Genomic DNA, 27,976 nt, shown 5'->3' on the forward strand with positions numbered 1-27,976 from the left:
TACTGTTTGCCAACCAGCACAGTTAAGCCAACCGCTCAATATGCCTTCTATTGATTCTTTGTCCGTCACCTGCTGCAGTGGAAGTGTGGCTGTTTGTTTCTGCAAGGGCTTTACTTTTTTTTTTTTTTTTTCTTTTCAATTGCAGCGGCAGCCGATTTGCACTGTTAGCTAAAGCACTGTATAATTATCGTAATTGCCAGCCAGCACTAATCAAAGTTGCGCCGCATTAGCTCTCTCATTTAGGATGCTGAATTATATGAGACACCTCATTAATGTGTGGAATCATTTATGCAAGTGTTATGTCTCACTTTTGTGACCGCCGATGCTCTCGTAGCACTCTTTAACAGCATGCTGGTCATCTGGATCGATAACATATTAACCAATAGCTCCGCCGTGTGCAGGCCGTTGACAGGTTGTCAATAAAGAGACGAAAGCACTTAGTAGCAGTGCAAAGCGGACATCCATTGGTCTAATTGGATGTCAGTAATAGATAGGACCCTGGAGCATTGATCTGTGGCTAGTCAAAGTCACTCATGGAGTTTAATGGCTCCCCGGCAGTGTGTGTCAGGATGGCTCAGCCACACAGCGCCATCCCGCAAATGGATATGTTGGGATGTAATGGTATTTTTATGGCCGCGCATTCCAAACATCCATTAAAAAGACGTTAGCAGTGCGTGTGTACAAATTCAGATTTACAAACAAAATGCTGTTCTGTCATTGAATGCATGTGTCCTGCAGCCTCGTAACCGTGTGTCCGCCCCCCACCCCGACACCTCGTCCTCTTCGCTTAATGTGTTTTGCAATGCACCTGGGGATTTGTGTTTACCTCCCCCAGTTGGCTCTCTCAATTTTGCCCGTGTAAGGTATTAATTGTTTGCACAGATCAAGGAGAACGCCGTGGCAGAAGGGGGAGCAAAAAAAAAAAAAAAAAAAAAACTCTCATTGGTTCTCCAGGAGGGTTTCCTTGGCAACCTTATCCGGCGGTACACAGTTTAAGCCGCCTGCTAGCGGGATGATTTATCTTGTAAAGTGTGATTCGCTCTCCTGCTAACAAAAGAGGCCTCTAAAAGCACGGGTCTCATCAAAGTCGCTCTCCTCCAGCGTGACGTCGGCTGTCACAGGCGTTAAGCCTTCTGCCATTTTTAGAAACCTCAGTCAGGTTTGGAGTGGGGTTGCGGGGGGAATTCTGGGTAGGGATAGTGGAATATGCATATGCATGAAGATTGAGCTGCATCGGCTCCAGTGGCACAGCAGTGCATTAACATTTTGCTTCCGCTCTCTTAGCACTTGACAGATTATTATGGGAATCAAGTTTTTAGAGAACTGTTATAGTACACTGGGTCAATGTTACGTCAGCCATTTTTGGACCTCTAATCATTCTGTCTTAATAGTAAATGGCGGTGAAGTCAGCCATGCACGGTATGTATGCCTTTTAATCAATGGATTAATCAATTAGGCTTTGCGTTTTAAGTCTCCATTGTTATTCATGAATCGTTTTTCTTCATCCTACCAAAATTCTTTTCATCATTCTAATCTTTCAACTTTTTTGGAGCAGTTAAGGAAAGGCTGCGATCTGTTCCACTAAGTTGAGGAAGAGTTTGGTGTTTTCGTAAGTTGTGGTAGTAGCAGGCCTTCTGCTGCATGGTTTGTCAACAACCAAATGCTGTTATAAGAAATTTGTCACGGGTAGTGTAAATTGCACTTTTCATTTCAAATTCACTTTGGTGGCAACATTTTCAACACACGAGTGCGTCCATGTTTTGGTCCAACTCACTGCTTAACATAAGACACACATTGGAAAACGAGGAGGAAGCAAAGAAAAACAATGCCATAATCCGCAGCAAACATTTGCAAGGGGTCGACCAGAAAGAGCCAACAAGGTTCACACTGGTATGTTATTCCACAGTTTTTACAAAAAGTATACTTAAAGCGGAAGTCAACCCAAACATATTTTTTTCCAGAATATGTTCTTTGCAGGCCCGTTAATTGAGACAAGGCATTCTGATTGATATTGCCTTTGTGGAATGTCAACTGAAGATGACATCACAGTTGCTCAGGGCTCAGGTAACAACCAATCACAGCTCACTTGTTTTCTGAAGCTGAGTTGTGATTGGTTGTTACCTGAGCCCTGAGCAACTGTGATATCATTTTCAGTCGACAGAAGTGACAAAATGGCCGCCCCCTGAGCTAGCTAAAAACTGGTGGATTTCTCATATTCCACAAAGGCAATATTAACCTGAATGTCTTGTTGAGTAATTTTAATGAGTCAGAGTTGGGAGGTGATCTTAACTGGCTGTGCATCTCTCAAACCTTCGCCATCCCCTACGCAGGCGTCAGCTTCTGGGTCGTTATGTCCATCATACAAGCGGAGTTCGCGCTCGTAAATTAAGCCACTGAGACAGCGGACCAAAGCAGCTCTCTATTCATCATGCATGCAAGGTAGGAGGACATTATTATTTCCGGCATCACGAACGAGCACCATGTCTTCTGCACTTTCCTGATACCACACATTCTCCAAAGTGTATTTTGTGCCATCAAAAGATCAACCGGTGCTTCATCTTTCACATAAAAAGTGGAATCTCACTCAGTAGACTTATTTCATAATTTTCACTGGAAATGATAAGGCTTCAGTCTTCCAGGTTTAATACTATAGGTGCATTCCATGTAGCATAGCTGTGTGTGTATACCACTAGTCTAGTCCAATGTTGCTACACATGACGGTTAGCGTGTGTGTTTCATGAACATAGCGGCCAGCGATATACTTTTACAATCATTTTAAAAATTATTAAATGTACTTTTAAAATGATGAAGTTATCATATTTATTATCAACAAAATGTTAACATTTTACTGCTGCAATTGGCATACATATGTGAAGTATCAATTTTTGGCGTTGTTGTACATTGTTGCTATCAATGCCAGTTATTTAGTAATAAGATAATTTTGTTTAAAACAGGTGTTTCCAACTTAAATGACTGTTTTAGGCCCAAAAATACAAGTTGTGTTTTTAACAGTGTGGACGGCCCTCAATGTCCGAGCCTTGTGTTTTGGTCCCAGTTGAAGAAATTGGGTATGATGGTTGTGTTCTATAAGGACTTTTGGAGGTTTGTTGTTTTGCGACTTTCTTCTTTCAAATGCGACATACCAACTCATTGATGTTAGAGTGCCTCTCCACGTCCGTCTGGCTTGTATCCAAAAATGTTCCCACATTGGAGCTGTTGCTTTAGGCTTTGGAACTAATTCCATTTATGACACTCAACTTAATGGATTCAACGACAGCCGTCTGAAAACATAACTTTGAGTACGCTGATTCTTTCTCTCTGTTTCAACGCTGTTCGCACTTCTTTCTCTTCTTCATCTTTTTGTGCCTTTTTGTTTGTTTTTGTTGAGTCCCGCCTCCCACAGCAAGCAAGCAAATTGACTGACGGGAGAGGGAATGAATCATCGGCTCCATTTTGATAGTGTAAGTAAACACATGTAACTGACAATGTCGATATAGTAAGTATCGTCACAGGCCTACATACAGTACAGTGGTACCCCTACTTACGAAATCAATTGGTTCTGAAAGAAATTTCTTAACTAGAAATTTTGTAAGTAGAGACGTGTTTTCCATGTAAATGCCCTAATCCGTTCCAAGTTCCCCAAAATTCTGACATAAATGTTTTATAAAGCATAAATAAATGCATCAAAACATGTAACAAATACATGTTACAACTAGATTATTGCACAATAAATGAGTTGTGCATAATGTAAAAAACAAAGAATACAGTAAAGAAGAAAAATGAGGGTCGTTTACCTTAATTGCTGTCCTCATCGCTTTTTGCCCTCTTTGGTTCATGTTCTCTCTCAGAAGTGGTTTTTGCCTGGCGTTTTGTAACAAACTGATTTAATAACGTGGCGACTGTCGATACATTACGGTCATATTCTTTGGCGAGATCAACGAAACGCATCCCTTTTTCTTCCCTCTCTATTATCTCTTGCTTTGTTTGTATGGGCAAAAAAAACGATTTTCTCCTTTCTTTCTTTTCCTCGTTTCTAATTCACGTAAAATCGGAACACCTCATGGCCTCGAGGGGCGAATGACGAGGACGCTGCATAGACATATCTATCACATATATCTATCTACCTGTCTATCTACACACATAGACACATACGGTCGAGGTCCCTCTTAGCCAATGGGATGCCAGGAAGATGCTAGGTAAGAACAATGGCAGCTATGAGTATGTTGCGTTCGGTAAACTCTGGAGCTGTGAGTAGCAGCCCATACTTTTACCTTTCTTATGCTGAAATTTCTTTCGTAACAAGAGGCAATATTTTCCTGTTGAGGCGTTTCGTAACGTATGAAGATACGTTCGTAAGTAGAGGTACCACTGTACCTCAGTGAAATGTTTACGAAAAGAAAGTGTTGAATATGAAAAAAAAAATCTGTGAACAGGAACTGTTCCCGGTAATGCTGTTTTTTTTTTAACCTTGGTTTTGATCTTATAAATGGTCTAAACAAATGGGAAAAAAAATCCCATTGACAAATTTAGAATCTCCAAGAAGCTTGGAAGCTGTTTCTTTTTTGCCACAGTGAAGTATTAAAGTGTTTTATTGAGTGTTTAATTCTCGTCGGAGTATCCATGACGATAACTAAATGTGAGCGAATGGCGGGGTTAATTGACTAGCTGCCTGTAGCAGATTGAGAAAAAGACCAAATCAAAGCTGACAGTCTGAACTTTAAATGCACAGTCACTGTGCCACGTCAAACGAAAAGGAAACGGGAATAACGTTGTGTCACCGTGCAAAGCGCTCGTGGCGCTCAACCGTATGTTACCTCGAACAACCCCGCATGGATAATTCTGGAGCGAGCAAGTCCAAAAGTGATCCAATCATGCTCGTCTGTCTGCGAGTCTGCAGACAGCACAGCTTCCCCCGTGAGACTTACTGCTGCTCTCACATTTGTCCCTCTTCCTCAACTCTCACTCGGAGGGGATGAGAAGCTGTTAACAAGCTTCCACCTCTCTCATCTCTACCCAATTGGTCGATATGAAGTTAGGCGTTAAGACCGCACCACTTTGCCTGGTGTGACAAAGTTGGCCACTATATCGACCCTACTCCCCCCCCCCCCCCCCCCCCACACTCTGTGATGACTAATATGTGACTTTTGATGAATGACCTTCCACTCAGTGCTCCAGGGAGATGCGTGGAGCGGCATGCTGAGATTATGCTCAGCCCAAGTGCATCCCGTTATTTCAAGATCCCCCTCTGACTCTGGGGGCAGGGACGACTTAGTCTGGTGAATTTCATGGATCAGTGAGGTGATGCTCATCAGTGGATGTGACATTTCATTCACTGGCGGGAACAGCGTGTGTGTGAAAGAGACCCGGGAGACGCTTGTCATGTGAGGGCAAATCGTCGGAGGTGGAAGAGGAAATGCATGCAATGGCTTGGAAGCTGGAAAGTTCTCAGTCACAGAGCACCTAGTTGGAGAGCCTCTTGAGTAGCAACTGGGGAAACAAGGGATGGCGGGGGGGGCGTTCTGTCTTTCTGTAACTGTATTTTATGTTTCATACAGAGCAGTGATTTATGGTTACAAATAAACATGTGTCATTATTCTTCTAATGCTGTTTTTGGAGGGTTGCTCAATTTGGAGTTAGGCCCAAGTTTCAGGTAAAACATGCCTTTAAACAACTGTCATGTGCGAGTCACAAGTAAGTTCCAAGCAATCCCTGTTACAGTGGCAAGTAAGTCACCCCTCTAAATTTCAAGTCATGCAGTCTTGCTTAGTAACAACAACATATTCGGTATTAGAGAGATATTATTTTTCTCACATCAGAGGTTTGGTTTGACTCTGAGTTCGGTTCGTTTGTGAGTACATCTTTTTTTTCTCCTCATTAGCGGTACTAATGAGGCGCAGCTGAGTCCAGTAGAGCTAATGCTAGCCAAAATGGCGGCGAGCATCTTAGCATGACTAACCCTCGTCTGTGCTGTTTTTGTATGATTTAATTAGACAGGCTCTAATGGATGACAATGAAGTTCTGATGGTGTATGAGGCCGTGAACGTGGACTCAGGTAATTATGGTTCCTTAGTCCTTAGGCACTGTGATGTCATTTTCAGTCGACACAAGTGGCTATACAAGGCAAAATGGCCGCCGCCTGAGATGGATGAATGGTGCAATTCTCTGCTTAATTGATATTCCACAAACGCAATATTAATCAGAATGCCATACAGTGTTGTTTTTGGCAGGCATTTTAGATTTAGTTTTAGTCTTTTGGACGAAAATGCTTATTAGTTTTCGTCACATTTAGTCATTCCTATTAGTGATACTTTAAGTCTAGTTTTAGTCGACGAAAACTCAAAAGGTTTTAGTCTAGTTTTAGTCAACATAAACTCCCCAAAAATGTTTTAGTCAAGTTTTCGTAAATTTAGTCGATGAAAATTCAAAAAGGTTTTAGGCATTCAAGGTTTCGTACATACATTCCGTACATACAGGCATACATTTTTTTAACTGATTCGTCAAAAAATGTAAGTACTTTGCCAGCAAACCGCATTGCTAAGGCTAAAAAGTCATTCAATATGGGTGAAATAAAAAAAAAACCAGTGGATTTGCGTTTATTATTGTACACACACACTGACACACACCCCAACGCGGACCAACCGGTCCGTGGTAGCAAAATGGTTGGGGACCACTGCCTTAATCTACTTTTAATATTTGACTTTACACATAACAAGCGAATGAATTGACGTTTGCCTTGACGTTAGCTCAACCAAAATAACTTATGCCTTAACTCAGCCCATTTGCGCCACGGGTTACGTGGAAAACTTTAAGCACAATGAAATTGATCACAAGCCGATTGTTGAATAACAGAGTGCAAGTGAATGTATACACTATATGTTAACAGGACGAGTTGGAACAAAATATCAGCGTGGTGAGCCCTCAGATGTCGCTCGAGACTTGTCATTCTTTCCACTTAGATTGTGGCCACCACATTCACCGTTACCGCTGTCTACAATGCATTGTGTTGTTCTTTCTGCTGGGTTGTACAGAAAGTATGTCCATATCTTTCCTTCGTTTCCGACCACCAAGCCCATTTGCTGTCACTGTCGCCATGGTCCGTCAAAGGAAAGCGTGTCAGTGTGCGTGAGCCGAGACCAATGGCCGCAGACCTGTTCGTGTTTTGTTGTGCCCGTGTGTGCAACGGTGTGTGCAACGGTGTGTGTGAAAATTCATGTACGTCACGTCATGTTTTCGTCGTCAAAGAGCCACGTTTAGCTCGTCATCGTCTCATTATCGTCATGAAAAAAAGGGGCGTTAACGAAATATTTTTGCCATCGTCATCGTTGACAAAAACGACACTGATGCCGTGTTTAGACTAATGAGGGCACTTAGAACATATTATTGTAAAAACATTTTTTTGACTTGACATCCTCCGTGAGGGAACCTGAAAAAAATCACCTTTTTGTGACAGTGCAACCTCAAACACAAGATTTTGTCATGGTTTCTGTTCAGGTCAGTGGTAATCAATCACTTTTTTTTTGACAGTTGGAAGTATCCTGATGGCTATTATTTACAAACATTATGAAATGGGCTCTCCAAGCAAGTTAAAAGGCAAATTTCCATAATACAGTATGCCCCCTTGAAAACAAAACAGAGGTCAAACACCATCAGAACAGCTTGTGTATGACTTTAAGCCAAGTCTACACATGCACAATATTTTTCTTTCCCACTCCTGGGTAAAAAAGATTCACATCCACCCACATGAAATTGCCACATGTAGGGCCCCAGAGTTTTGGCCATGTTCTGTTGTTCAAGTTGTCTTGGCAATCATGTCTCCGTATGTATCCAATCATGAGGACAGTACGTCACAGCACATGCAGTGGTGCGCTTTGTACGATGTACTAATTACAACACGATAACCAGGCACCTTTTCTGTCAACATTCTGCTTATCTTTGCTGATTCAAGCAGAGACATTGTATCCTGCTTGATACATACTGCATACACAGTGCGGTCCAGCTGTTTTGTTTTGTCCAATGTGATTTGTACTTGTAATCCGCACTTGGGCACGACTCTATTACAGGTGATCAGCCTCCAATGCCGTGTCATCAGAAGTGGAGAATGGAGGCCGGCGATAAAAACGTATAGCCTTGGCGAAGGAATGGGGTCCAGTTTCGCTTTTTTGCTCCCTCTGATGATTGGGGTCATCTCATCTTATTACCACAGCGATGTCAGTGATACATGGTGTGTGGTTGTGTGCGTGTGTGTGGATGTGTGTGTGCCCGCCTGCGTTTATACAGTATGTATTAGCACTGGCCATGTGCATCCATGTGCAATAGAATCACTCTGAGTGGCCACAGCGAGGGCATAGGTCAGGGTGGTGATTTAACAGGATCGGGCAATCCTCCTCCAACACAGACACACACATACACACACGACCTTAGGCTATTTCTAGCTAAGCAATTAGTGTCTCTTTTCCATTCTGGACACGTACCCTAGCCTAGGCCACCTTCACAGACTTAAACAGAAAAAAAAAAAAAAACTCCCCTGCTCGCAGTTATCTTAACATTACAGATACTAAATGACATAGAGGCTCTCCAATGGGCAATAGGAGATGCTTTGTTGCCGCTCCAGAAATCACTAATTTAGGGGCTGTGTACGATTAAAGTCCTTGGGGAGCAGTTTGTACTCACCAGTGTAATAGAACTCACACAGGACACAATATAGATTCCAATTACCTTTCCCAGACTCTGCCGCCGAGCAGGTCCTGGAAATAATATTCATAAAGGTTACGATGAACAGATTAGATAATAGGAAGGTGTTATCCATTATAGCGCACCACCAGTAACGTCCGTGAAAATGAGACTGCTGTTATTTGATTATACATGTATAAAAAATACTGCATATTACAGGCATTACTATTAGAGATGGAACGCTGCCATAACAATTCTTAAAGAACTCTAATGTTCTAACAATAGCGGTTAAAGCAGCAGCCTGCCATGACCTATTATCATCTTCAGCACAAAATGTGATTTACGCAACGCTGTGCAAAAGCTTTAAGCTACCATTAGATTTCTTTTCTTTTTTTCATCAATAACATAACAACTGTATATCATAATTTTTCTGCCAGTATGAACATTTTTTTTTAGAATTTTTGTTGATAATCTCTCACATTATTCAACATTAAATAGCCACGCATTTTCTATAACGCTTGCCCTCATCAGCTGACTTTGGGTGAGAGGTGGGATATATTGGTACTGGTTGCCTGCCAATCACATTGCACGTACAGTAACCCCCCCCCTCACCCTGGCATGAGTCACAACTGCCCCATTATATAAAGTAAGTAAAGACAAGGCAAGTCAAGGCAAGGCGGCTTTATTTGCGTCGCACATTTCATACACGGCAATTCAGTGTGCTTTATCCACCATTTTCAAGCCTCATTTCATATACTTGTCAATTGTTAAGACTCTGTGGCGTGTCAAATTTAGACATGACTTTTTGCTTTACATTGCCTTCAGATGGAATGGATCCCTAATTATTGGCATTGCCAACAACTATAAGTTACCAAAAGGTCATCAAACCAAAAAAAGCCCTTACATACTATGACATGGTCATGGTACTGTATATGTATTTATTATATTTTGTATGTACAAATGTGGGTAAAGTACTTGAAATGTAACAGGTAATGGTGTCAGAAAGCAAGCATAGATATATGGGTAGGTACAGTAAGTAGATAGGTAGTTACCTAGGTAGGTACCGACCAACCGACAAAAGACAGTGCATAGATGAAACAGTTTCTACTGTCGTAAAAAAATGTAGACGATTGGTTTTGTATAGTTTTAATTATCTTTACTAGTATATTTAGCTCCTCTGAGAGGTCTTTTGACCTCTCCCATCTGCTGCATGCTGCACAAAAAATAGTGAAGATGCGAACTGGAGAAGAGAGCTGCATACTTTGTTACAGCCCTACAAAACAAGGCAATATTTTTTCACCAAGAAAAGAAGAAGCGCAGAAGAATGAGAGTATTTATTTATCTATTTTTTACTAGTGGTGGGCAATTCATCCAATATGCTGTATTTACCCTGTAGGCACAGAATGTTGAGAGGTTGATTTATTAATAGAAATTGGAGTTGAAGATTTCATGTTTTGTATTCAAGATAAAATGCCGCGATACTTTCAGTGAATGTAACTCAAATGTTTTTGTTTACATTTCTTTTCGTGATGTATTTCATCTTAACCATGCCTCCAAAAAGTGTTTTTTTTTTCTCCCTGGAAAAAAATAGCACATTTTCACGGATCCGCACAAAATTCTTACTTAACAGGATGCACAAAAGAGTCTCAAGTAAACATATGCCTGCAAACTTTGGCAGACTCCTTCTAGGGAATACTAGGCAGATGGACGCAGTGAAATTGTGAAGCTTTTTTGCCTACACCGTCTGATGTGTGGCATCAAAGTTTGATGAACATTTAGAGGATTCGCCATGAAAAAGGTGGTCCAAGGAATTGTTAATCATTGCTCGCAGCTGTGTAATCAATCATAAGCTTAACAATTTCTTAGCCTTTCATCTGTTGTTGCCGTGCTGTCCTTTACATGTAACAACAATACCTATTATTCTTCATATGTCTGTGCTATGGAATAGGGCACTGAGAATAATTTATTAGCAGAACATGCTCACTGTATTAGGTACACATTGAACTGTCATCCATTTTTTTTTTTATATTACTGACCTGAAGATCAGGGGTGTCAAGCTCATTTTTTGGGCCACATTATAGTTATGCCTTTGAACACATAAATGCATGATGCCTGATATTAACACATAACAGAATCCGCAAAAAAAAAAAAAAAGTTCACTTTTCCAATTTATTTTAAAACGGTGATTGTAGCAAACATGTTTACAATATTTCACTGTTACCAAAAGTGAAGACAATTTGTGATTTTGGTATTTTAGCAGGAAACATGAATTGCGGGCCACATGCTGTAGAGCAGGGCTGTCGAATTGCTGTCCTCGAGGCCCGCTGTCCTGCCTGTTTTCCATCTCTTCCTGCTGCAACACACCTGTTTCAAATGATCAGCTCGTCAGCAACTTCTGCAGGAGCCTGATCTTGATCCTGATCGTTTTTTTAATCAGGTGCGTCGGACGAGGAAACCTGCAGGAGGGCGGCCCCCGACGACTGGAGTTTGACACCCCTGCTGTAGAGGGTTGCAGAAAGCTGGAGACCATCACATTTGAGTTCCAGCGAAAAGCAGACCACCCTGGACTGATTTGCATTCCATTCCAGGGCACATATACAGACAGGCCACCATTCACACTCACATTCACTCCGTCACTGAGTGGAAACTGAACCCGCACTGACAGTGTCTCTTGACCTTTAATGAGGCAAAGCACATATTTTTACACAATTTACAATATACCACTAAACAAACACACACACACACAAATATGTATAAAGTGGACTCTGTCATGTTCCTGTGTTCTTTGGCTGATTGTGTTATTTTTTCAGCCTGATTCTGATGGATGGGCGGAGCCTCCAATGCACACCTGCTGAGAATTACAATCAGCTGGGTATACAGTTGCTGGAGAAGTGGAAACTTGTCGCTGGAATATTGTTGCTGTTAGTCTGTTTCCTTTAGTTGATCACATGCTTTTTCACAGCCACGTATGTCGTTTAACTTATTCACACGTAAGTAATTTTGTTTTTTTGTAATTCTAGTCTAGATTTGGTTTGTCTCTTTTCTGTTTCCAAACAGATTCTGTCTGTCCTTTCTTGCGTAGTCAGGACTTATTTTTGTTTATTGTACTCGCCTGTCTTTCTTCCAATTGGGCTGAGTTCTTGGATAACACCCCCAGAGACCCACAGTTGGCTAATGAAGGCCAATACAAAGCAAGCACCATCACTTCCTGAAGCAAAATAATGCTCAGTTTTGATTCTCCAAAATATATTTCAGCAGTATATGTTTTTGTGAAGTGAACTAGTGGAGAACTTCTCGATCATAATGAGAGCGATTTCTGTCTGATCCTTTGCCCCCTCTGCTGGGCCTAAATAAGGTGATCACAATTATAAAGCGTCTCTCAGTATGATGCAGTAACACGGCTCTTGTATTCTGTCTCATTATATTGTGCTGATGTTACATTGTGCCTGCGGGATGTGTTTTGACACAACTGAGATATCAGTTTGAACTTGAACGGATAAACTACAGTGACTTGTATTCATGAGAAATTAATGATAAATCCAAGTTAAGTAAAATTTGTTCTGTAGGGTGTTTTCCGGCCAGAGCCTGAATTTGAACCCCTGTCCGGAACTGTATGGTCACATCAAAAACAAGGTCAAATATAATACGAGCTATCTGGCTTAATTCTCTGTATTTGTTGCAGGATGAATTCACCCCCTTCCCTCCCCCAGTCGCTTCTGTCTCAGGAGCTGTTTGAGAAGGTCAGAACTCACACACCAAATGTCAACTTTGTACACACAATCTCATTCTCATAACAGCGCAATCCACGTGAGTGGGCTGACTAGTTGCGAGGGGAGGAAAAAAAAAAAAAAAAAAAAAGCGCTGCTGCAGTAATTAAAGCTCATTTGTCTGCTCTGTCTGAGCTATAACTTGGAACTAATGAGGCCCTGCTAACATCGGGTCGGTGAAGGTCACTCCAATGAAACCGTGCAGATGGTTCTAATGCAATGAGAGAAAAACCTGTCGGATTAAGCTGCATTTTATTGTCTGATATTTGGGGCAGTGTGATGCACTTTTAATACCTTGTTTGAGAGGAGGAGGAGGATAACAAGTTGTCATAAAACAGCATTTCCGAAGGGGCATGATGACTACAAAGGTTACTTTAATCAACTGTGATAAACAGTGAATCCAATTATCTGCTCACTCCTATCACATTGTAGCTGGGTGTTACTGAAGGTCAGAGCAGAGTGATTCCTTGTTTGAGACTTTGGTAACCACATGAGAGAATTTCTGGCATATTACAACTTGCACTATATGGACTAAAGTCTTGTGACATGCCTATTAATGCATTAATAAACCAGAAGTTGAATGAGACACAATCTTGAAGTAACCACAATTGATCATCAACTTACCTTTTAATAGTATGATGTCATTTTCAGTTGACAGAAGTGACAAAATGGCCGCCCCCTGGCTAAAAACGGGTGGATTAACTCTTATTCCACAAATGCAATATTTATCAGAATGTCGCCTGCCGCCTGCTTTGAACATATTCTTGAAAAAAATGTTTGGGTTGACTTTCACTTTAAGCAAGTGAAATCCACCCATTTCAACCATTTCATACCTGTCAAGTTACCTTTCCAAACATGTACGCAATACATCGCGAATCATTACAGCCAATGTCAATTTTAACATGTTTCTTTTTTTTTTTTTTCAATGCCGCCATCATTTTTTGGGAGTTGTACTTTGTTGCTTTCGCCATTTGCAAACTGTCGTCTGCTCGCTCTCGTGAGCTTCTCATTCTCGCGCCTCTCGATATTCTCGCGTGACCTTGAGTCTACCTGCTAAAGCTGATTTCCGATCACGTGACGGCAGCCATTCGAGAATAACGCGAGCGATGGTGAGAAAGATTGTAGTTCTAACGCAACAGTGGCAGAACCAGCATTTATGTATGCCATCTTGCACACAAGCTACAAATCCTGTGTAAGATTATATACGGGTATGTGCGGTACACCCCGGGGTTTGCCCCTTGTCTACTGAAAATGACATCACAGTTGCTTACGACCAATCGTGGCTCAGATTCAGAAAACAGCTGGCCGTTACTTATAGATAAAGATAAAGCAAATGTCACACCTTGTTTCACTTCCAGTGATCTTAAAGTCGTGCTTCATCGCCACTGAAATATTTAGTGTAGCAAGACGTGAGACAGACTGCTAAACGTTTAGCAAAATGCGCTACATCATCAACAAACAGCGATGTGGGAGGATCAAAAAGGAATCTGGGAATTCTCACTCTGGAAGAAAGTGTTCATCTCCCCAGTTTGCCGTCACAGTATGTTTCCACTGTGCTGACGGCCAACAGATAAAAGCTTATCAGACGCTTAACTTCTCAGCACTGATTTGTGATTATATGTATCTTTTTCTCATCCACTTGGAGCCATCTTTGGAATAGATTTTCATATGTGGTGTACAGTTGCTAGGGTTCAGCTGGGGATTTATGACCTGTTTTTTCATCTCATTCTTTCCCAGAATCAAGCTGCCCCCCCGCCATCCTCCACCCTACCCTCTGCCTCTTAGATGTTCTACCCCTTCTTAACAATTCAACTAACGCTGAACTCCGCTTGAGAGGCCTGTGCCTAATCCAGCTATAGGGGAACCAGGAGTGCTCTGCTTGTTTTGTGAGCGAGTGCGCGTCTCTGTCTGCACGTATTTTTTTCTTAGGGGTGTCGGAACACCAGTGGAATTTTTCTGCTGTATATACGGGATGCATATATACACTTGAAAGTGTTTTTAGGAGCGCATTTGTTTGGATGTGATTAGCCTTATTGTCAGCGGGGGTGGGGGTGTAGCCCTACTCCAGGCATGCTCTCATAATTGCCTTTTTTTCCATGCAGTGCTGCCGACGCATGCTAACTCTAAAGGTGCTAAACTATGCCTATTTATCCAAGGATTCATGATGCATGATGCAGGTATTGTTTGCAATGCCATCCAAGCATCAGATGTTCTTGTTTGCTCATATAATGGGATGCAGCGTAGGGTGTGTCAGCGTAGACAGATGACGTCTCGTGTTTAAAAGTAAATACATGTGAGGCTGCGGGGTTGAGTCAGCGATGGATCCAAGGCTTTGTCTCCTTCCTTTGAGGTTAAACATAAGAACAAGGAGTGTCTGCCGCAAACTGTTCTTCCAGTCAGACCACATGTCAGGTGTTCTGTCAGTCCGTGCGAATAGCGAGCATTACACTGATGGGTCACAGGAAGTCAACCAGTCAGACTGGTTCTCATCAGGTCAGGTGACATGAAAAGTCCTACCTGCTAGAATGTCCACTGGCATCCTTTCCCACTGACTGTCTCGCCTACATCGTGCACTCATGCCACCTGGTGTTCCAAATGATAAGTACAAAAAGAGCATCAGCGTCATAAAATGGCAAAGCGCAAGTTCAGGACTGTATCTCGAAAAATATTAAATATGAGTAAAAATGTGCAAATAAACAAACAGACAAATTAGAATTTTTTTTTTTTAGAAAGCCACCCATCAATTTTGAGAGGCAAGGCACACCCACTAATTCTTGCATATCTATGGACAATTGAAAGTACAGTGAAGATAAATGTCAGTTGAATTTACTATTTGTCAGGAGTGTCAAACTCATTTTTGTCGTGGGCCGATGTCTGATTTCACTCGGAGGGCAGTTACGACTGTTAACCCATGTGAATGTATGATCGCTACACAACTAATTGATGGATCACTAGTTTGAAAAATATTTGAACAAACTATTTACTGGCTTCTGATTTCCAATGTATTTTTTAAGGAAGGATTGGTAAAAATGCTTGAAATATCAAATTGTTTTGTCAGCAGTGAAGACATTAAGAAAAAAAAAACAAAAGTTCCAGCCAACACATGAGTTGTCTTTGCACAGGAAGGCCAGGGCCGAGATTTGAACCTTAAATCTCAGAACTGTGAGACAGACGTGCTAACCACTCATCCACAGAGCTGCCTTCATAGTGAATAGATAAACCTTATTAATCATGGAAGGGAATTTACTGTCAGCAACAATATTGACAAAACATGCACTCAAATGAACATATGGTACATTATATACAAAACAAACAAGAAAAGGAAAAAAAAAAAAGATGACTTAGCAGATGAAAACATGACTTGTTAGCATGCATGAGTAAAGGTGTCCCAACAGCATGATGGATATAATATTGATAATATAATTAATATGGAATGAAAAGGGTCATCACAATACTGGAGGCGTCACTGTTTTGTAGACACGTTGCTCAGTCGCCAAGCAATGCAGTATTTGTACATTTGACCTTATATATTCTGCGCATATTTATAGATACAGTAGATGTAGAGGAACTTTGGATGCAACATCATGACAAAATCGTCATTATAAGCAACTACAATCACAACAGCTCTCGCCACATAACTATCAGAGAGTGCCCTTAAATATTGTTGGATAATCTGTTTTGTAGCCCATGCGACGTTATTCGTTAGCATTAAGCTTATATTTTGTGGCCTTTTCTTTAATCAAATCATATAGTGTGCCTTTGTCATTTTGGTGTTTGAATATACAAAGTTGAGCGTCAGTTCACAAGTAAACTTCAACTGGGGATTACAAACAGCTTGAAGCAAGCACACTTTGCTTTAATGGTGAAATGCGCGAGTGAGAGTAGAGAACAGGTGCTAAGCGACAACTTCAAAAGTGTGTTTAAAGCACGTGATAGCAGTAAAACTATTAGGAAAACATGCGTTTATGTGGTCCCTCTGCATCACACATTTTCTCCTACTGTGGGTGTTTCTGAAGAGAAAGCAAAAAGGCAACACAACGGAAAAACTAGACGAGAAAAACAATGTGTGGCTTAAGGCGAGTGGAGCAAGGAGCTAAGCCAGAAAGACGCAAAAACAAACAGACAATAAACAGAAAATACATCAGTGAAAAGTGGAGGTAGCACACTTGGAGCTGACTAAAGTAGTAGCGAGACAAATGCAGCATACTAACATACAGGCCACATACTCATTCTTAGAAATAATACTGTTTAGGTTTTAAATGATCTGGGATGTTTTGGCAAATTGCTGGATCATTGGCTGTGACATCTTAAAATAAGCACATGCAATTTCTCAGTATTTGGTTCATCCAGATTCACATTATTTCCTCCCATTAGCATTGAATTATTTTCTTAAGTTCACACAGCTCTTTAGTTTGCTACATTTAGAGCTCTTTGTATTGTGCAAAAGTGGAAATACAATTCCTTTCTGTAAGGAAACATTTTAGTTGTCATGACAGTAGTGGTTTCCTTGGCTTGACGAATGTGATTTTTAACATGGTTGTTCAACAAATATATGGGGGGGGGACTAGTTGCTAGCTGACACATTTTCTCAATTAAATCCAGTTGGTTGTATTCTTTTGGCCAGCAGTTTCAATAATAATGGATTCATCCCACCCCACCTTTATAAAAATATTGTGCTTTGACACAGAACTCTAATGTTGTTTACAGCACAACACATTTCTGTAGCACAAAACACAAGTGCCCCAGTAAACCGGAATAACTCGAATTCCTCATTTCTGATGAAATGATCAGTTGAATCGGGTGTTGGAGGAGACAGCACACACCAAACAGCTAAATCCCATTGGTGTGTGTGTTCAGTGGGATATCTGCTCCACCCCATCCCATGTGGTCCCATGGCCATTCTACTTTTTCTAGAGCAAAAAGCCTGAAATAAAAGCATTCTGAACTGACCTGTGGAATGATATATATTATAAAACACATTTGTAGGGATACACAGCCTGGCAGTGATATTAGTTTAAACGACACATCTATGTTTTAACTTTGAAGTGTTGATAAATAAAGCAATAAAATGTTCATTTGATAATTGAAGTGTAGTTTGTGTGTAGAATCTAATCCCTCCATTGGCAGGCGTGAAGGGCATTCAAGGAGCAAAACTCCTCTGTTCTTTCTCTTCTTCGAAATCCCACTGAAAACATCAGTAACGTTTGTAAAAAAGCAATTGTCTGACTAAATGTCAGTTCTTTTGTTGCGAGCTTTGTCGAGTTGAACACTAGTTACAGTATTTTTCTCACCCAAATCCACTGTATTGCATTTGTCCTTGTGAGCTAGAAATGTGGACGGGATGGGATCCAGCAGCAGATCAGGCCTACAGTATCTGGGAAAGAAACTTCGAAACATTCGACCTGCAAAGTCATAGGCAATTTAGGATTTTGCTGGCCAAAGGTGAGATAAGATAGATAAGGTAAGTGTTATTAGCTTCGGAAATAATGTCGTTTTACAGTCTGAATGAATATTAATTATATAGTGAACATATTTTTTATACTGGGAATTGATATGAATGTACAGTGGTATCTCTACTTACGAACGTCTCTTCATACGAAATTTTCAAGTTTCAAAATATTGCCTCTTGTTATGAAAGAAATTTCAGGATAATAAAGCTAAAAGTATGGGCTGCTACTCACAGCTCCAGAGTTTCCTGAATGCAACATACTCATAGCGGCTCTGCCAATGGCTATTACCTAGCATCTTCCTGGCATCCCATTGGCAAAGCGGGACCTCTACCGTATTTGTCTTTGTGTGTAAATAGACAGGTAGATAGATATATGTGATAGATATGTCTATTCAGTGTCCTTGTCATTTGCCCCTCGGGCCATGGGGTGTTCCGATAGTTTTACGTGAATTAGAAACGAGGAAAAAAAAAAAAAGGAGAAAAACGGTTTTTTTTTGTCCACACAATCAAAGCAAGAGATAATAGAAAAGTATGAAAAGGGGATGCGTTTGGTTGATGTCGCCAGAGAATATGACCGTAATGTATACAGTCGCCACATTATTAAATCAGTTCTTTACAAAACGCCAGGCAAAAACCACTTCTGAGAGAGAACATGAACCAAAGAGGGCAAAAAGCGATGAGGACAGCAATTAAAAGGTAAATGACCATTTTTCTTCTTTACTCTATACTTTGTTTTTTACATTATGCACAATTCTCATTTATTGTGCAATAATCTAATTGTATAATGTATTCGTTACATTTTTATGCTTTATAAAACATTTATGTCTGAATATTGGGGGGCTTGGAATGGATTAGGGCATTAATATGGAAAACACGTCTCTACTTAAATTACAAAATTTTCCACTTGAGAAATTTCTTCCAGAACCAATTAATTTCGTAAGTCGAAGTACCACTGTACTGCATTATATATATATATATAAACAATTTATATTTTGCCAGCAGATTCCTGCACAATCCATCCATTCAGTAATCCATCATCGATACCGCTTCTCCTCACAAGGGTCGCGGGGCGTGCTGGAGCCTATCCCAACTGTCTTCAGGCAGTAGGCGGGGGACACCCTGAATTGGTTGCCAGCCAATCGCAGGGCACACAGAGAAAAACATCCGCACTCACAATCACACCTAGGGGCAAATTAGAGTCCAATCAATTTATCATGCATGTTTTTTGGAATGTGGGAGTACCCGGAGAAAGCCCACGCAGGCACGGGGAGAACATGCAAACTCCGCACAGGGAGACCGGGCCGGGATCATTCAGAAATCCTCCAGTGCAAACATTAGATAGACACGTCATGCTCAAAGGCGCCCATTGTAAGTAGTGTATGTATTCGCGGCACACTGTCACCCCCAAGTGGTCAAGAATGTGAGTGGCACAGAAAGTCACACACAGATGACTGTGCCACTCACATTCTTTACAGGAGGGCTTAAGTGGAATTTAAGGGTAGCCGCCAATACTCATTACTACTGTGTAGTACGGATCGTAACATTAATCAGAGAAGCTTAACTTTCATTGGATAACAAATAACAAGGAAGAATCGATAAAAAAAAATCTGAAGGCTGCTGTTGTGTGACCTGCTGTTTTTGTACATACAGGAACTACTCTTAAAAAATGAAGCAGGAAGATAATCCACCCATCCATTATTTCCCCCCACTGATCATTCTGGTTTACGGAAGCAGTTTGAGCAGGGTGGCAGTGAGACATACATACGGTAGTTATCTAATGTGTCCTAGATCTGCCCTGAGCTCACCTCCCACTGAGTCATACCCCGAACACCTCATCAGGGAGGCATTTGGAATAAATGCACAAGCCACCTCCTCATCTGGCGCATCGTCCTCAACTCCTCCGGATGACTGAGCTCTTCGTCCTACCACTCAGGGTGAGCCCAAGCACCCTGCACTGGGATCTCATTTCCACGACATTATTCTTTACCACCAAAAGAAATATAAATGCAAGTTTTGTTTTTAAGACGAAAAATTATATCAAATTTGCAACGCTGTGCAGTTTTTCCACATTAAAAAAATCATTATGTGAAGTGCTTACCTCACAGTTGATAAATTCTGAGTTTGAATCTTTGCTCAGGCAATCCTGTGTGGACTTAGCATGTCCCCCCCCCCCTATTTGTTCGTGCCCTACAACCCTCTCAAAGTCAGCCCTCCCACTATTCTAATGAGGACAAGTGCTCTAAAAATATTTGCTAAATACAGTTTAAAATATCTTTACAAATATAAGCCATCATTCTTTGAAATGTTAATGCTTGCTAATTCAAGTCCCCTGGGAGCTGGTGCAGTGTCCCTTGACCAAGATGAAATGTACAACTTGCATCCAAGATTTTACTAAAAGTTGGACTTTCCTCTCCACTAGCCTGAAATACTCTTTTCAAAGAAGAACGTTCAACAGTTTGCCAATTCATGGGTATTGCCCTCTACTTCCACAGTAAAATCTCATTCGTTTTTTTTTTTTGTTATTGGTGTTTCCATCGTTTCCACTTCCGGGAAGTGCATTTTTGGAAGAAATACAATCGACAATGTGATTAAAATTCCAAAGACAAATTCAGTACACATTTTTTAATAACATGGCACAATTTACATAACACGTTTAAATGAGGGGCATGCTGAAGATTCAGTCACTTAATTTTTTTGACAATTTTGTACATGATCTACAAAGACTTTCAGTTTTTTTCACCTGTACATGTTAACAGCAAAAAAAAAAAATCTCATTTTAACAATCTTTTTGCAATACGCATCAACTAACCACTATGGCTCCGGTGCACATTTTTATGTTGAAGTAAAATAACACTGCACGAAATGTTCACCGAATTTGAAGCGCACAACTAAACCTTCGGTGGACTACTAAAATAGATCTCTGCTCGTTAGAAACAAAATGTCCATAGTTAGCTTTTTTTGTCTTTTGATTTTGTAAGTGCCACAACTCAAGAAAGCACTTCAACTCCAACAGAATGTAGTTCCAAAACATGTACTTTACACGCCTTCTATGGAGCAAATTGCTGCCTTTGTGTTTACAATGATGCATTCTCCCCACAACAAGACCAAACAAAGGCAGTCGAGTGAATTAAAGATGGTCTTCACATTTGTGCTGCCGGTCCTTTCGTACAGAAAGTTCTTTAAATACAATATTGTCTCTTGGATTGTCCTAACAAAGTACCAAGTGATTCTCAAAACAATATCTGTTGGCCATTTAAAGCTTGTATCTGTCTACATTGAGCAAGCAATTTGAAAAGTGTGGTAAAGTTGTGGAGAGAATACAGCGTTTTTGTCCTTTATTGGAAAAGAGCAGTGGTAACGGAGGGAGGCCAGACTTGTTGCATAGTAGAACATGGGGTCTCTGGTACAATGCTAATCTGCTGCGTCAATCAAAAAAGAAAAAACGTTTTTTTGCAAAAGCACATTCTGAATCACTGCCTAAATACTTCTTTATGTACATTTGTCCAAAGTAAAGCTTTCAAATCACCCTTTTGCATATTTGTACCATGATCCATACAAAGCGAACAGTGACTGTACATATTATCTACACACTTTACTGTCTGTCAGTGCTAAAGTATCTGTACAGTCCAAAATCTCACCCCACTTTGCTATACAATAGAAAGACTGGACACACGGACACACAAAAAGCTGGAGCAACATTGGGGGGGGGGGGGGGGGGGGGGGGGGGAGGTCTGAAAAATCAAAAATTTGTTACTGTGATTATTGTCTTGACAAAATCAATTCTTTGTGCGGGCATGTGTCCGCCCACATAAGTTATTCACAGCTATGTTACAGTCTTGCTTTGCCCGAAGCTAAGTGCTGGGTGGGAGTTGACCATGAGTGAGGCTCAAGCTCACCGTGCCTCAATGTCCTTGTGAGGAGGTCTGTCTCTGATATCGGTGGCCAGGGGAGCAGTCCGTCTAGGCGAGCCTGGCCTGGCGCCGAGCGTGGGGATGAGTGGGGGCGGGGCGCTGAGAGAGGCAGTGGGCGGAGTTTTATTCAGAATACTGTTCTGGTGGGCGGCGGCCGCTGCGGCGGCGGCGGCGGCGGCGGCGGCTGAGGGGCTGACCCTGGAGTAGTGCATGCCCGGGAGTCCCGGGGCCATGAGGCCCTGGGCGTGGTGGGGTAGATGTCCGTCAAGGGCTGGGTGGTGCATGGCGGGGTGAATGCGCCCGTGCTCGTAGTCCTCTCTGAGGAGGCGCTCGCGTTCCTCCAACTGAGCGCGCTCGTGCTCCCTCCTCTGCTCCAAGGCGAGAGGATGCACGTGGTCACGATTGAAGTCGTGAGGCTCGCGCTCTCGATAGGAACGCTCGGCCTCGTAAAGGCGCGGAGCCGTCAGCCGGTGGAGGGGATCATTCCTGAGCAACAGATCCCTAGCCAGAGGGTCCCGTCGGTGAATGTCCAACCCCCTGTAAGGGTCCCGCATTGCGTCCCAATGGAAGGCGGGGTAGGGGAAGCGTTCGGCGCCAGGGATTGGGCTGATACCCATGAAGGGCGCCACCACTCGAGTTCTCTCAAGACTGCTCATGTTGTTGATTGGATGAACACCCGCCATGCCCATGGGCATCGGCATTGAGGAGGGAGGGTGGAGGTTCGGCGTGGACGACACTAACGGGTGCTCGCTAGTTTTCTCCGGCACTCCATCTTGGTCCTCCTTTCGCTCTTCTTTCACTTTCACTTCATTGTTCTTCTTGTGCTCAAAGGGCAGCTCTCCCTTCTTCTCCGCAAGCTCCCTGCTCAGGCCACCGTTGGGCCGTTCGAGGCTCGTCTGTCTGATGTAGGGCGAGGCGGTGCCCCTGTTGGACACTTTGTCCTCTGATACTCTCCCGTCATGGATAGCGGGCGCATCCTTTTCGCTGTGCTGGTTGTCTTTGAGCTTGTGGTCGTCTGTGCTGCTGTCTTTCCAAGAGTCTGGGAGTTCCCTTTCTCTGTCTTTGGCCTTGTTCTCCTTGTCTCTCTGGGGGTCTCCAGAGGAAGGAGGCAGGTGGTTCCTGTGGTGCTCAGCGGGGCGACTGTGACCGAGAAGACCAATGGGGTTGACCGGGACCGGGGAGGGATGGCTCGGGTGACGTTTCTCTACAGATTCCCTAGAAACACAGAAAACAGATCTCTCACTATTACGACCTTTATTACCTCTCCCAAGCACAGATATAAGAGCTATGTTTTTATTGTAGTTCGTTTGCTAGGCACATACAGATTATGCAGTCGGAATTAAGGATTGCCCCTCACCCCTTCCCAATCAAAAACCCAATTCGCAGATGTCTCTGAAAGATTTTTCGGACCGATTGTTTGGCTGAAGCAGGTACTCTGTGACTTTGACTCTAAATGGAACGATAGCCGATTACGAAGCAACCTGAAGCTTGCTGTTGTGAACACAAATACAGAAGCGACTGGTTTCTCCCAAATCATTCACCATCATAAATATGACAAGGAGAAGAGTCTATGCCAACGCTTAGCCTAGCTTCTTCTACAACTACTTCTACAATGACTACTCCCCTGTATTATCTGGCAGTCTCATAGGTTAGTGTTGACGTGTACAGCACTTTACTTTACAGGAAACCCACCTGTCTTTGTCATCTTTACTGCTAATCGAGTCACGTTTGTCAGAATCCCTGTCTCTCTCGTGTGAGCTGACCGAGGCGCTCCTCTCCGAGTCTCCGGGTTTCAGCCAAGGCGGGGGTGTAGGGAAGGAGGGTGGCGTGCGGTGCAGGCGGTTCCAGGGCTCCTGGTGGTTGCTGTTGGCACCGCCGCCAAAGTGCTGCTGCGAGTTGGGGCCATCTTTATGGCCGAACATCGAGTTAGCCGCTGTCAGGGATTCAACACACGGAAACGCACAGCAGGACGCAAGTTAAATGCGTATCTCGACTGTTGCGCGGCCATGTTTCTTTTAAAAGACACTTTCAGGCAAGCACATTCATGAGGCTAAAACTCACTTAGTGCTGGATTCCCTAGTCCTCCGAACGCTGATGAACTGAGAGCTCCCAGCCCGCCGAAGGAAGGCGGCCGACTGAAAGGTTCTGAAAAGAGATGAAACGTTAGCTTGGCTGTGACATAATTAGCAAATTCGGTTATTTCCTGTTGAGACAGAAGGCGCTCCTACCTAAGTGAGGTGCTGGGGTCAGGAAGTTTCCGGGATGGTGCGGCGGATGGCTGAAGGGACCTGCTGATGGGTGTGTTGGACCTGAGCAGGGAATAAAGAAGTGGAGTTTTTTTCATGTTCAAGATTTACCCCGATTCCTCCGAAAACAATGCATGAATCTTCGTGTGCGTTCGTACTGGTATGAACCATCATACTTGATCATGCGAACACATCAAACAAACGAGCTAGACCGCTTAAAAGTGGCAGATCTCGGACTGTTTGCAAACAAACGCTGGTGCAGTTTGGATCAGTTCAGATGAATTATGAACAATGCATGAACATGGAACTAATATCTCCTTGCAGCACATCTACGCCCGTTTCTGCAATGGATGAACTCCCGGAGTCAGATACATGTGCCTAATACCACCAATTACAGTATCATGAAATTGTCAAAAAAGCCTGCAACTATCCGTGTTTTTCCAGGGCAACTTCTTGTGAACATGGTGTCATATTAAACCCGTCATGGTTTAATGTGTCATTAAGTAAAAATGTGACTATGCTTAAGGGGAGGTGAGCAGCTGGAGATCTTTTTTTTTAACCTACGCTAACTTCAACCTCACTTTAAAGACAAAATTGCTCTGGTTTTCCTAAAGGTGAACGAAGAGGCAGTCTATAGAGAGCAGGAAACTTTTGAAAAAACAAACTGTAGATATTAAAATATGTGACTAAAATGAAAGGCAGCACGCTGGTGACCTTTGTTCAATATTCTCTGAAGGGAGTCTTAGCTTTTCCATCCATACTTTGAAAAGCACCATAACAATATAAAACTGCACTTTCTAAATGCTAAATCACATATGTCAAAGTCAAGGCCAGCGGGCCACAGCAAGCCGGTGTGGGTAGCAGATGTGATCGGGCCCTTCGCGCCTGCTTTAAAATATATTGTCGCGTCTTCAAGAACACAGACGTAGTTTAATTATCACGTTTTTATTAGTCCAACCGGCTACTGTGGGCCACAGCCGACGCCAATACAGTACGACAACCGTTCAGTCAAAAAAGTGCAACGGCTCTCCTCCTCCGCTCCTCTCGCTTCACTAACCTCGGAAACACAACCCGGCAAAACACAAATTCGACCACAACACAGATAACCCAATTCGTTACACTCTTTCTGTAATATATTTCTTTCCATCTATGTTTACCACCCCCTGGCTGTTGTGTTTGCTAAATATAAAATAAAATAACGAACATTGCCGCGACTTTTGCGAGGATCGTCCTTCGGTCGACTGAAGACTTTCTGAAGTCACTCTTTCGTGGCTTTCAGAATCGGATTGTGGTGAAAGGTTATTCGGAGTAAAATACGCTTTATTAAGATATACTTCATGTTAGAAAGCTCACGTTGTTTTACTATTAGTAATTGTTGGCATTTGATAAATTCATTGAGTTTCGACGTAGTGCTGAGATGTCCCACACTGTGAGCAGGCATTGAATGCTATTCGAGCGCTAACTGTTGATAGTGAGTGACTTTTTTTTTCTCTCTTTCCTCCTTCGACACAGCTCGTAGTTTGTTCGTGCCAGCAAATTCAGTAGTTGCAGATTGCCCGTGTTTCACCACGTTTGTTGTTGTGTGTAAATGTTAAATGGTGAGTTTAATCATTCAAGTTCGTGTCAGGTAACTGCTGTACATAACAGCCTACATATGTTCCCGTGAGTGATGTCACGTTGATGAACACAAGTTAGTTGTTTCGGCTAGTATGCTAACTACTCTAGTGATGAAACGTGTGAATGTGTATTGTATGTATTGTTTGGCTGTTTAATTGCTTACTACAGTGAATTGTAACGTTTAGGCATATTGTTAACCAATGGATGCGCATTGGATGATGTTGCTAGGTTATTCTTTGTGTTGTTGCAGACCACAATAAATAGACGTGTCAAATGGAACACGGGCCTGTGTTCGCACCCACATCCATACCTTGCCGCTCTAAAATAGAGTCAGCTGAAGACATGATACCAATCATATGATCCTCTTTGTTTTACTTCACATTATGCACAGTTCATACAATCTTGCAGCCTGAGTCAACAAGAAAATTGTTTCCAGTTTGGCAGGAGAAACGCAAACTGATCTTGTTTCACAAGACGGGCAGCGGCTTCTTCTCGGGTCGTAAGCGGAAGTGACGTACGGGCTGCCTCGCAAAAGTAGCAGTAATGTACTTTATTTTATTTTTATTTAGTAACTCCGAACATAAAAACACAACAGCCAGGGTGTTGACAAACATAGAGGCAAAGAAATATATTACAGAAATATAATGAGTGACATCATCAGCAGGCCTGAAGGACCCGATCCAATCTGGACATTTAAAAAAAATTTAATGAACATTCTATCAGTTCTACCCTCGGCTTGTAGCAAAAATTTTTATTTGGCCCTCCGTCCATTTGACTTTGACACCCCTGTGCTAAATGATGTTGTCTGGAGACAGCATGCTCACCACATAGTAGGCGCAGACAAGGAAAATGTTTGAAATTCTTGGCACCTTTTGAAAAAGAAGCTTCAAGTCTGTCATGCTGTGTGTTTATATAAACCAGATGTCTTCGGCTTTACTTCACTCCACAATGCCGCTTTTACATAAATTCATTATCAAGCGTAACGTCTCCCACAAACATATAAACAACTTTTTGCTTGCATTTGCTTTCATCACTAAGGCTAATAAATTATTTTTTTAGGACTTTACTGAGAGTGTCATTCTCAAAAATGTGCACAGAGGGTAAACCTTCAACTGCATTTCAGGGGAAGATGAATGGAGCAGAATCCAGTTTGAACATATTGTTCCAGCCAAGTCGTCTTGTGCAACATTTAATCCTTGAATTGAATTCAAAGTAGATAGAGGCTCCACTATCATCAAGTTTCATCAAGGGCCATCGCCATCATCTTAAAGCATGTTATTGTTGGAGCACAATCTCATCATTGCACTTTTTTTTATTATTATTATTATTATTATTCATATAAAGTCTACGATGCTATCTAATAGGCCACCTATGCTGTAACACATTCTCTGACCTGCAGCAGAGAAAAGCGTGGCTGGCCGTGCCAGGTCACTGGGGTGATGGATGGCACCAAAGAGGCTCGGGCCCGGAGGTCGACTCAGGAACTCGGGCTTGAGGCCAAAGTCTAACTTGTGAGGGTCGACCTGCATCTGCTGCTGGAAGACACCAAAACCAACACAGAGAAACACATGTAAAACACTTCATATAATTGGAATTACACTACTTTATATATACTCATTGACACAAATTATTGAGTTCCAAGAGCTGTATCCCCCCTAAAAAAATCTGAAGGCTGGCTTTACACAGCATAATTCAAGTGACGCATTTCTAAATTCTGGCACAATCTAGATGTGTCATAGCAGTGTAAATGGAGTCGGGTGATATCTTTGTTTTGTAAACAGGCCTCTTCTGAATGTACTGTAGATACAAATTCTGCATAAATGTGCAGATCAGCTACATCCTGTGAATGTAGGTTTGATGTCATTGAAATTGGTCACACTACTGGACCTGCTCAAACAACAAAAATAAACACGCTAAAAAAATACCTGTTGCAAATCCTGACGACAATTGACTGACCCTATTGTCACTTAAAATGTTCTTATCTTATTTTGTTTGCAATAAAAAGTAAACAGCCACTGTAATGTAATGCACAAGTAAAGAAGCAGCTCCACAGCCAGGAGTACATGGCACATTTCGGAGTATTTTCGCTAATTTACGTTAAATTAAGTCAAGGAGGAATGTGACGGACAGCTTACTCAACTACTGAGTGTTTGTCTAAACCTTAATGGACGTTGATGAATTTGAATTCAAAAGATTATTGAGCTAGGTGGTGCAACCTCAAACACAAGTTTGTTTGTTTTTTTTCAAACAGTATTCATTCGGGTTCTGTCACCCAGACATAACCGGACGCTTATTGTTTACACAGTCTGAAATCTA

At 42.1% G+C, this 27,976-nt stretch overlaps 1 protein-coding gene and 1 long non-coding RNA gene across 14 annotated transcripts in view; one reads left to right on the top strand and one right to left on the bottom strand.

The window, feature by feature from the left end:
- Window positions 1–1,240: 1,240 nt before the first annotated feature.
- LOC147132956 (uncharacterized) lies at window positions 1,241–27,813 on the top strand. The gene is made up of 9 exons (XR_015081799.1): window positions 1,241–1,419; window positions 2,331–2,439; window positions 3,404–3,461; window positions 5,991–6,052; window positions 11,108–11,660; window positions 12,353–12,410; window positions 17,766–17,879; window positions 19,675–19,820; window positions 27,060–27,813. It is a non-coding gene; the product is annotated as an uncharacterized LOC147132956 (long non-coding RNA).
- Window positions 20,494–27,976, bottom strand: part of auts2a (activator of transcription and developmental regulator AUTS2 a) — a 347,206-nt gene continuing 339,723 nt past the window's right edge. For 8 of the 13 annotated variants that reach the window (XM_086057548.1, XM_086012057.1, XM_086057545.1 and 5 more), the window contains 5 exons: window positions 27,054–27,195; window positions 24,026–24,106; window positions 23,859–23,942; window positions 23,490–23,742; window positions 20,494–23,012 (listed from right to left, as the gene is read on the bottom strand). In XM_086057548.1, coding sequence (XP_085913674.1) covers window positions 21,779–23,012; window positions 23,490–23,742; window positions 23,859–23,942; window positions 24,026–24,106; window positions 27,054–27,195 — 1,794 coding nt within the window. In that variant the 3' untranslated portion in view covers window positions 20,494–21,778. The remainder of the gene's footprint in view (window positions 23,013–23,489; window positions 23,743–23,858; window positions 23,943–24,025; window positions 24,107–27,053; window positions 27,196–27,976) is intronic. The other 5 variants (XM_086057551.1, XM_086057550.1, XM_086012056.1 and 2 more) reach the window with 3 other exon arrangements.

The sequence above is a fragment of the Filicampus tigris genome, chromosome 17 (genome assembly GCF_054856515.1).
Source record: "Filicampus tigris isolate MCC_2025a chromosome 17, RoL_Ftig_1.0, whole genome shotgun sequence".
NCBI classification, from domain to species: domain Eukaryota; kingdom Metazoa; phylum Chordata; class Actinopteri; order Syngnathiformes; family Syngnathidae; genus Filicampus; species Filicampus tigris.